The sequence below is a fragment of the Desmodus rotundus genome, chromosome 12 (genome assembly GCF_022682495.2).
Source record: "Desmodus rotundus isolate HL8 chromosome 12, HLdesRot8A.1, whole genome shotgun sequence".
In the NCBI taxonomy this organism is placed as follows: domain Eukaryota; kingdom Metazoa; phylum Chordata; class Mammalia; order Chiroptera; family Phyllostomidae; genus Desmodus; species Desmodus rotundus.
Window position 1 is genome coordinate 77,769,307 of NC_071398.1, and position 10,427 is coordinate 77,779,733.

General features: G+C 54.1%; 1 protein-coding gene across 13 annotated transcripts in view; it reads left to right on the top strand.

The window, feature by feature from the left end:
- The window catches only part of ARHGEF11 (Rho guanine nucleotide exchange factor 11), a 113,070-nt gene extending 102,652 nt beyond the window's left edge, over positions 1 to 10,418 (top strand). For 10 of the 13 annotated variants that reach the window (XM_053916180.2, XM_053916170.2, XM_053916173.2 and 7 more), the window contains 12 exons: positions 845 to 1,023; positions 1,634 to 1,709; positions 1,987 to 2,154; positions 2,955 to 3,045; positions 3,740 to 3,865; positions 4,561 to 4,622; positions 5,560 to 5,778; positions 6,086 to 6,448; positions 7,488 to 7,583; positions 8,424 to 8,671; positions 8,924 to 9,113; positions 9,365 to 10,418. In XM_053916180.2, the coding sequence (XP_053772155.1) occupies positions 845 to 1,023; positions 1,634 to 1,709; positions 1,987 to 2,154; positions 2,955 to 3,045; positions 3,740 to 3,865; positions 4,561 to 4,622; positions 5,560 to 5,778; positions 6,086 to 6,448; positions 7,488 to 7,583; positions 8,424 to 8,671; positions 8,924 to 9,113; positions 9,365 to 9,423 (1,877 nt within the window). In that variant the 3' untranslated portion in view covers positions 9,424 to 10,418. Of the gene's footprint in view, positions 1 to 844; positions 1,024 to 1,633; positions 1,710 to 1,986; positions 2,155 to 2,954; positions 3,046 to 3,739; positions 3,866 to 4,560; positions 4,623 to 5,559; positions 5,779 to 6,085; positions 6,449 to 7,487; positions 7,584 to 8,423; positions 8,672 to 8,923; positions 9,114 to 9,364 lie in introns of those variants that run through there. The other 3 variants (XM_053916172.2, XM_053916178.2, XM_053916182.2) reach the window with 3 other exon arrangements.
- The last annotated feature ends 9 nt before the right edge of the window (positions 10,419 to 10,427 follow it).

Below are 10,427 nucleotides of genomic sequence, written 5' to 3' on the forward strand. Positions count from 1 at the left end.
TTTCAGACCCTAGTCCTAGCGCTGACATACTTCGTGACCTTAGAAAGTCACTCAGTCTCTCTGGTCTTCAGGATCTTCGTTGTGGCCTTGTTACGGTCAGTCTCAAAGAAGATAATGGTTGTAAATGCGCTTTGGAAAAAATAAGGTGCACAGCAGTGGCGGGAGGTGAGGGCTACCTCTAGCCCTTGTGGGGCCTTTATACAGCTCAGGGCAACATCTGAGTGGACACAGGTTGGCCCATGGAGGGCACATTGGCTCCTCTGACGATCATGGTCCCTGACCAGGTGCCATGGCTGGACTTTGGTCCCTATTCTCCGCCCCCGCCTTCCCCCACTGGATGCCTCTGTGCAATGCACAAAAGACACAGCCATATGTGGTAACTAAAGGAGTAGAGACCATGCTGAATGAGGAGGTCTGACCCCAGGTTTTCACTGCTCTGGAATTCTGAGCATTGTTCACCACTCTCAAATTTGGAGTGTTGGAGTCAGGGTGTGTGAGTGTGAGGAACCTCCACTTAATTTAACAGGTATTCCTAGAGGTACAGTCACTGTAATCACCTATAGTCTGTTCCTGTCCCCCCACATCTGTGGAGCTGGTTGTGGTGTAGGCAGGAATTCCCAACAGCCATTAGTGTCTTCAAAACAGTGGTCTGAAATCCTGTAACCCTCAGTAAAAGATAATGTTCACTTGAGGTCCTCAATTAAGCAAGGGTGTGCTATCCATACCCATACCTGCTGGTTTGCAGTGGGCCAGTAACCGTGGCTATAAGTAGCCAGGTCATATTGGACTTTTACAGATTTCTTAGGCAGGAACCCCTAACTACCTCCTCTGTGCTGATTGGTAGGTGGCACCTCTGAGCATGAGAAGCTCTGCCGGGCCCGGGATCAGTGCCGGGAAATTCTCAAGTATGTGAATGAAGCAGTGAAGCAGACAGAGAACCGGCACCGCCTAGAGGGCTACCAGAAACGCCTTGACACCACCTCCCTGGAGAGGGCCAGCAACCCCCTGGCAGCAGAGTTCAAGGTAAGAGGCAAAGAGGGCAGCATGGTCAGCCCCATCCCCTGCACATTCTTGGGCACCCTGAGAAGCAGAACTCTGGTCAGGGCCTGGAGAGTGGAAGGCAGGAGATGTGGGCCTGTCTGGTAGGATAGCGTGGTGGGGCCCTGGAACGCATATGCCTCCTGTCACCGTGGTCATGCCCTCCCTGGAGAGACATGGGCAGGCAGACAGCCTCACCAACAAAGACTAGATGTTGGACTCAGCTGGGAAGAGCAGGGGTGGGAGTTCAAACTTGAGGTAAAGGTAAAGATCCTTTGGAAGGGAATAAAGCTGAAGGGGTGGGCAGATAAAGCAGAGAATGACCTCCTTGGGAAGGTGGATGGCACGTGGTACCATGTGGAGGAGAGACCCAAACCAGAGCCATCGCCATATCTCCCAGTATAGCACAGGACACGCTGCTTTGTAGTGGCCTTTTTACTTGTCTGTGTCCCTCACAAGAGGGTAAGAGCAAGGACTTTCTTGTCACCACTTACCCCTGGCACCTTAGCGTGGTGTTTGGGACATAGTAGGTTCTCAAATACTTGTTGACTGATGGAATGAATGAACGAACGAACAAGTGGTTTCTCCTTGACAGAGCCTGGATCTTACAACCAGAAAGATGATTCACGAGGGGCCCCTGACCTGGAGGATCAGCAAGGATAAGACCCTGGGTATGTGCTGGGGGGCTGGGGCCCAGAGGAAATCTGTGGTGCGCTGGGCTTCCCCAGCACTTTGCTTCCTGGAACGTGGTGCTCTAAAGGGGTAGTAAGGGAGCTGGGAAGCAGCTTAAAACATACCGGCGATCAGGGCTTAGACTCCTTTAAGCACAGCATGGTGGGGCAGTACCAGAAAGCAAGGGACCAGGTGTCCCAGAGTCCATGGTGCCCCGTGTGTTGGTGCTGGGGGAGTAGCAACTAAAAATGCCTCACAAGCACCACATACTCCCAGACCTCCATGTGCTGCTGCTGGAGGACCTCCTCGTGCTGCTGCAGAAACAGGATGAGAAGCTGCTGCTGAAATGCCACAGTAAGACAGCCGTGGGCTCCTCAGACAGCAAGCAGACCTTCAGCCCCGTGCTCAAGCTCAATGCCGTTCTCATCCGCTCCGTGGCCACAGGTACCATGCGAGCTGGTCCCAGCTGGTCTGGGCCCTGGGGCTGTGGTCAATGTCACTAATGTCCAGAGAGCACCAGGTGATGCAGGGCCAGTCTGGGGTGTTACAGAAGTTACCGGTCCACCTACACTCCTTTCCTCCTTTCCCGACCCTTCTGAGCCAGAGAATGTGATCCAAGATGGGGTAGGATGATGGGTTGGATGGGGACCAAGATGAAGATAAACCACCTGGTGCACACAGGAGGGGATGTGAGCGCCCAGCATGGGCTGAGTATGTGTAAACAGGATTGGGCAGAGAGGAGTAGGACAAGCCTTCCTGCTGCAAGAGTGACAGGCAGAAGACTGAAGCTCCACAGTTCAGAGAACAGATGGACAAATATTTCAGTGCAAAGTGGTGTGTGCCCAGGAAAGGGCTCTGGAGCAAGAGCCTGGCACCCACCTTTTGTGGGCTCGCTTTCCTCATCAGTAATGTGGGCGTGACACCTACCCTACCTCTTGGGGGATCAAAGGGATGATGGGCATGGTAAGTTTTATAAACTCTAAGCGCCACACACACACCAGCCTTCACTGTTAGGAAAGCAGGAGGGTAGTGGATGGCTGTGAAAGATGCCTTTAGGGGTTCCAAAGTTGCCTCTGTCCCTTGTGAGTAGGTCCCAAGTGGGGATGATGGAGGTCTGCCTTATGCTGCATTCTCATCCATTCTGAGGGTCAGGGCTCTGAGCCTGCACTGTTGCCCTGGCCCAAGCTGGAGTAGGCCTCTGCCACTCCCAGTACAGTGCCTTCTACCTTCATTTCCTCACACAGATAAACGGGCCTTCTTCATCATCTGCACCTCCGAATTGGGCCCACCCCAGATCTATGAGCTGGTGGCATTGACGTCATCAGACAAGAACACGTGAGAATTGATTAGAGGGTCACCCTTGGGACCAGGGTGGTATGTATGAGGACAGTGGACAGTGAAGCCAGAAATGGGCTCCTGAGCAGTCAGATGACAGGGCGTTGAGCAGGGAGGTAGGAGGAAAGACAGACTGAGAAGTTCGTAGGGTCACTGTCGCTGCCCCAGCGATCTCCCAGCCATTTTGCTTTTTTCCTGGCCCCATCCCCTTCTTCTTGAGTTCCCTTCCCTTTCCCCATCAAGTGTTTTAAATTCACACATTCTTCTCTGATGTTGGCCTCCAGTACCCTCATCCCCACCCCAGTTGTTCACGCACCCATGCTCCCTCACAGTAGCCAGCTGGAGGTGGCATGACACAGTGAAGGAGACAAGCTGAGTCAGGCGGTTTCTCACTTTCAGGGTTTTCATCTGTAAAATGTGTGTATTGAGTTATTGTGAGAGAGAACAAATACAGAATGCTTAGCACAGAGTATAACAGAGGGTTATACTCTGTTAAATCATTGGTAGCTGCAAGTAATAGAGCCACACAGGAGCAGCCAGCCAGGACTGTGTGGGGAAGTAGGGCCCTGCTGGGCCCAGGGTCCCTGGGGTAGGGTGTGGAAAAAGGCTCTGGGCAGTGGGGTCAGTGGGGGAGCTACTGTATGACTGCCTACTGTTCTCACCACCAGTCCTCTCTGTTCCTGCCGAGCTATAGGTGGATGGAACTCTTAGAAGAGGCTGTTCGAAACGCCACCAGGCACCCCGGAGCTGCCCCAACACCTGTCCATCCCCCACCGCCTGGCCCCCAGGAGTCAACCCACCAAAGCCCCAGGTCCAGCAGGTGCTTAGCCCTCGAGGTCCCCTTGCTTCCCAACTCCAAGCCCATTGGTTTTTTGGTTTTTGCTCTTATGATTTTTTAATTCATTTATTTTAGAGAGGTGGGCAGGGAGGCTGAAAGAGAGGGAGAGGAGCATAGATGTGAGAGAGAAACATCGGTCAGTTACCTCTTGTATGTGCTCCGACCAGGGACTGAACCCACAACCCAGGCATGTACCCTGACTGGGAATCAAACCAGCGACCTTTTGCTTTTGAGGGATGACCTTCAGCCAACTGAACCACACTGGTCAGGGCACCCCTTGTTTTTTGCTGTTCCTAAGCCTTCAGCTCTGGGGATAGATGGCCTCAGCAAACAGGTGTCAGCAGGCTGGTAGAGGGACGTTCCCACTCCTCTGCTTTCCTTCCCTGTCTGCTGTCCCCAGCAGCCCTTACACGGCTGTAATGGAGACCACACCTGAAGTGGGGTGGGGCGGTAGATTTAGGGACCAGGAGAGGCTTGGCTGGCACCCACCCTCCTCTTCAGGCTACCAGTCAGACAGCAATGCTGAAACCAAGCACCTTCCTTCTTGGACCCTACGCCTTCATTGCCCATTCTCACTCTGGGGGCCAGAGTGGAATGTCATGACCTCTCAACCTCCTAGCTGGCAGAGAGCTGGCACTCCCAGCAGGTGAATTCTCACCCGCTGTTTCTTCCTTCAGGGTAGGACTGGATGACTCAGAAGTATTCCGAAGTGACCCAGAACCAGAGGAGCTCCCTGGAGGTAAGTCTCCTGAGTGGTCTTTGTGAACGGAAATCGAAGTCCATTTTTATAGGCACAGGTAGGAAGGTGGGCAGGGGTGGAGTGGGGGTGATGGGAGGGAACTTTCAGGGCCAGAGGTGTGAGGTCTTGATAAGAACAGAGAAAAAAAGTAGAAGGAAGAAGAAAGTCTGGAAGAGGAAGGAAAACAGACTAAAGCAAGTTTAGACTAGTTCACGTGAGCAGAGAGTATCATCCTGGCTCTCTGGGTGACAGGTATTTAGCAGTGGAGGAAAAGAAGGACATTTGGGAGTCCAGGGCCCCCTGCTTCCTCCAGTCGGGGGCCACTAATGGAGAATGAGCTGCAGGCAGGAACCATCAGAGCAGGAGAGCAGGAGCTCACAATGATCACCAGAATGGGATTGGCAGGGCAAGAGGGCCAAGGTGATTCTCAATGATAGCTTGTATGTGAAAGAGCTTAGGGTCTTGGGTTTAGAGAGAAATCTCCCTGGGAAGGCAACCTGGCTGGGTCCCTTTTCTGTTCCTTCTGTTGACAGTGCTTTTCCTCCTAACTTCCGCACCTCCTCCAGGACTTCTCTGCACAACAATATGCCCTCTTTGACCACTCTGTTTGGTACCATAACCAGCACTGCGGATCCCCCATACCCTGCTCTGTAGCACTTTCCTGTAGCCCTCCTCCCCTTCTAGTTTATTTAGGCAGTTTACTTACTATTTCTGTGTCCCTGCACTTGAATATAAGCTCCACAAAGGAGAGAACTTTGTTTAATTTATTAATAAACAAGAGCCTGGGACAGTGCCTGGCCATAGTAGGTGCTCAGTAAATCTTGTGGTATGAATCAGCCAATGTTCCCAATCCCTTAAATCCAAAGCAGGGCATGGGATCAACCCCCACGTGCCCGCCCTCTTTCCCTGCCTTATACTGTCCTCCCATTCAAACCAGATACTGGGCCCCAACAGAGGGTCAAAGGGAAGCATCCAGTCCTGCTCAAGGACCCTGAGCATGAGAGCAGCATAGAGGAAAAGGAACTGGGTGCCCTGCCTCACCCTTCCATGTCGCTGGATGGAGAGAATAGAGGTGGCAGGACAAGGGACCCCATCATCCTGCCCCTCCCAAGCCCCCTGTTCATGGAAGGACTTGCTGATGCAGCCCTACAAGATGGTGAGTGCCTCATGGACCCTGCCATCAGTCCCTGGTCCCCAGTAGCATGACCCGTGCTAACTAGCAGATGTCTGCAACCCTCCACCTGCCTGAAGATTCTCCCTGCAGAGACACAGTTGTCACTCCCATTCCCCACTCTTAGCCCCTGCTGGTTCACCAGAGCCCTCCCTCTCCACTCAGTGAATCAGGAGGCAGGTTCACCAAGTTGGGAGTCAGGAAGGGAGTAGCAACCCTCCTGCCACCTCTGCACTCTCCTACCACTGGTTGGGTCCTGTACCAGGGAAGCTACCTCCCTGTTTCCTTCCAGTGGAGAACCTGCGGCACCTGATCCTGTGGGGCCTGCTGCCAGGTCACCCCAGGGAACCACAGGCTGCTGGAGAGCCTGAGGATGACCTGACACCTACACCTTCTGTCGTCAGTATCACCTCTCACCCCTGGGACCCAGGCTCCTCTGGACGAGCTCTCCCTGGAGGTGAAGAGGAGAGCACCCGGGTCCCAGGGACAGAAGGGGGGCAGCTGGAACAGGAGGATGTGGCTCTCTGTTCTCTGGAACGCCTGCCCCCAAGGACCAGAAATTCTGGGGTCTGGGAGTCTCCTGAGCTGGACAGGAGTCCAGAGGAAGAGGCTTCGAGCCCAGAGGCAGCAGGAAGTTACAAAGTTGTGAGAAAAGGTAAAATAAACTGGGGGTTGGGGGGGTGTCAATGCCATTTTGGGTAGGGTGAAAGGGAGTCTTCCCCACCTATCCTGGAAATCACGTGTAGGGGCTCACACTGAGTTTTAGGGGAAGGAGACTTGTTGATAGCATGCAGAGGCTTTGGGGTCAGACAGCCAAGGTTCAGAGCCCTAGCTCCTGCACTTCATGTCTGTGTGACTGTAAAGCATACTGAACTATCTCTGAATTTCATTCTGTAATATGGGGATGAGTGATTGGCCTTCAATATAAGTCTCTACTAGTGCTTCTCACTGATCTGCCAGTCCTAAGGAAAAGGCGGGGCTCTTCTCAGAGCCTCAGACCTGGAAAGACAAGGACTCCTGCTTGCAGCCAGTCCCTGCACGTGGCAGTGATGAAGGAACTGCAGTGTGGGCTAGGTTGAGCGGAGGTAGAGTGGAGAGGAGGGGCTGTAGGACAAGCCTGGGAAGATGCTCAGAGAGTGAGGGGTGTGGCGAGTGAACAGGGTGGCAGGGAGGGCACCCTAGCCATGGATATGGTAGACGGCTTTAAGACAAGAAAAGCTGAAACTGGCTAGGATGGTCCCTCAGGACAGGTTTGTCTGGCCAGAGCAGTGAGCCCGGGGAGGGAGGTTGCGGCACAGAGAGGGGCCAGCTGAAGAGGGAAGACTGGTGGTGGAGCACAACAGGAAAGAAAGGGTGTTCCTCAGAAGTCGGGTGGGATTCTAGTTAATGCCAGGGTTTTCCAATCCTCTCCTGGTGTTCAGCTCTGCCTCCCTTTACAGGAGCATTTGTTATTCCATCTGCTAAAGGTCTGCCCTCTCTCCTGGGTTTCTGGGAACTGACCTTCCTTCTCTGTCCTTCGGTGAATTGGTGGGAGAGTTCTCTGCAGCTCCCTGGGGTGTAGTCACGTGTGAGCTTGTGTTCACTGTGTTCTTCCTTTTTTCTTTTTCTCCACCCCTACTCCTCTCCTTCCTCCTCTCCTTCCCTTCCCTTCCTTTTGGTTTCTGCTCTCCCTGGTGGTGGTGGTGTCGGTGCAGCTGAGGTGGCAGGCAGCAAGGCTGTCCCTGCACTACCAGAGAGTGGCCAGTCAGAGTCTGAGCCACCTGAAGTGGAAGGCGGAACAAAGTCTGCGGGTAATGAACCCCTCCTGGGAGCCAGAGACAGGCCAAAGCTGAGTGTGGGCCCAGAGGGCAGAGCTGGCCTCGGGAGTTAGAGGCCTGCCTGTGGGCCAAAGACAGGGACAGACCTTGTGCCACCCCCTTGTCGAGCTGCACAGGCCTCTTTCAGAGCAGTGGGGTAAGCAGCCTGTGCTCAGTCATGAGGTGGGGTGGGAAGCCTGGCCTGGTTCCCTGGGCCCAGTGTCCTTAGCCTGACATTCTGAGCCACTTCTTCCCCACCCCAGTTACCACTCCAGTGTCACTGTGGAAATAGGCTTACATGCCGTCCGTGGTTCCTCAGCATGTGCCTGTGCTAACTGCCCTGTCAGGCAAGGGACCCTCTGGTCCTTCCTGCAGCTGTCTGAGCCCCCTCTGATGAGTTGAAGGGATCATGAAATAGATGGCAGTGGGGGCAGAGGGCGGTGCTGCAGTTTGGCAGAGTGAAGGAGACTACTGCCCACAGCTTTTCAAAAGTTCCTAATACCCCCCACCACCTCTTCACCCTTCCTTCAAGGAATGGGAGCCCTTCCCGTTTCCCAAATGAAACACAACAACCCTGCTACTTTTCCCTTAATTTCCATTACTAAGCATCTTTCCCTGGTATGGGTCACACTAAGCAAAATTGCCATCTAGAAGGCTCTCTAGAGGAGGAGGGCCTCAGGAGACCAGTGGGCAGCATGAGGCCAGGGTGTTCTGAGCTCATCTGCAGGGTGGCTTCCCTGGCCCAGTCAGCACAGGGATTGCCAAGGGAACAGAAAATGGCTTATACTTCCTTTGCATTTGCCTCCTAATATCTTTCTCTTGCCATGGGGACAGGGAACTGTTTTTATGTCAGCATGCCAACAGGACCCCTGGACTCAAGCACCGACTCCGCAAGGGCATGCACAGACCTCTCCCAGCCCGAGACCCTCCCTGCCTGGCAGACAGAGCCTCGGTCCCAGCTGCAGGGAGACAGTGGAGATCAAAGGCACCCCGGCTGCTCTTCCCCCAGCCTGGCCCTCAGGGACGTGGGCCTGATCTTCCGAACCATTGAGCAGCTCACCCTCAAGCTCAACAAGCTCAAGGTGAGGGAAACGGGGCTCAGTCCCCGCGGCAGTGGGGTGCGCAGCCTATGCTCAGTTATGATGGCGTTGAGGAGTCTGGCCTGATGGCAAGGTTCCTGAAGGGATACGGACCAGTGGTGTGTGTCCATGGGAGCTCTAGATCTTGGCCTGGCCCAGGCTCTCCCCACAGCCCACCCATCCACCCTCAGGCACAGCCTCCTCCCCAGGGGCCTTAGAGCAGGCTTGAGCAGACATTCCCATGCACTCTTCTAGGACTTGGAGCTGGCCCACAGAGAGCTGCTCAGGTCTCTCGGGGGCGAGTCCTCTGGTGGCACCACGCCTGTGGGCAGTTTCCACACAGAAGCGGCTAGATGGACAGACAGCTCCCTGTTACCTCCAGTGAAGGAACCCCTGCCCTCTGACTCCAGGGACAGCCGAGAACTGGAACCCTGCCCTGAGGACAGTGAGTGAAGCTGATTTCCTCTTTGTACCAGCCCAGAGGGAGAAGGCCTCCCGCTAGTGAGGAAACCAAACACTGCCACACAGTGAGAAGAGAGGGGGTGCTTCGGGGGGGTGGGTGCATTTCTCATTTCCCCTTGGTGTACAGTTAACTCCCCCAGCTCTTGTGAGCTTGAGGGCTTTCCAGGCAAAACATTAAGAGGGAGGGTCATCTCGGAGGCCAGTTCCCCACTGTCATCGTTGCATCCCCCACAGGCGCCAGCACTCCCCTGGAAGACAGCGCGGCAGACACAGCCACATCCCCAGGACTCTAACTGTCCATACCATCAAATTCTCTGCACCCCCACTCCTCCGCTACGGACTGGCCTGAGGCAGGGCACAGGGTGGGGACACCCCAGAGCTTCTCCTGTGGTAGAGGCAGTTGAGGAGATGGCTCTGCCAAGGGACACCCACATGTTGCTTGGAAATCCAGTTTCAGTGTCTTTTCCCCTCCCTTCAGCCCACCCCTCCAGGGCCTCGGGTCTCCTGGTCTCTACGCATGCTGACTGCATCTGAAAGGCCTCCCTCGTCCCACGCACGTGTCCACTGGTGTGCGTGGGTACTCTCAGACATGCAAGTGAAAGGGAGAAGCCTCTGTGTAAATGCACTTTCTTCCCCTCCCTTTCTCCACAGGACCCCAAGGCTGAGGGAGGTGCCGCCACTTCTCCTCTCTATCACTTGGTTTCCTATAAATATGTATATTATATGTGCATCTTTGCTATTGTAAATAACTTTGACCTTTTATGTTCCTGTTCCTGGAGTGTTGGAGGCAGCTACAGAAGCCACTGCTAAGGGAAAAGGAGGTTCACTTGCGCCTCCTAATTAATACCCAGCTCCAGGATCGGGGCCTGAAGGTTGAGCCAGCCCTGAGTGTCCCAGTCCCCTGTGGGCCCAGCTAGCTCAGGAGTCCGGTCTCTGCAGCTGGGGACCAAGCGACTCCCTCCCCACTAGGACTTCTCATCTTCAGGGGAATTTCTTACCCTACCTGTGTCTTCCTTTTCCCACCCTTTTCCTTACAGAAAACCAGTGTATCAGGTACGGAGCTAAAAACTGGGCCCCAGGAAGGAGGGGTAGGGGTTTGGAATGCTGGAGTCCCTAAATTCACCCAGGACCATCCCCAGGAGCCAGTGCAACATTTGCCCCTGTTCCCATGTCCACAGCACTCCCCACTGACTAATAGAATATACACACTGTGCTAGGTGTATATATACATATATATAAATATATATAATATATAAAATATAGATATGGAAATGACTGTTTTGCTGTTAAAATAATG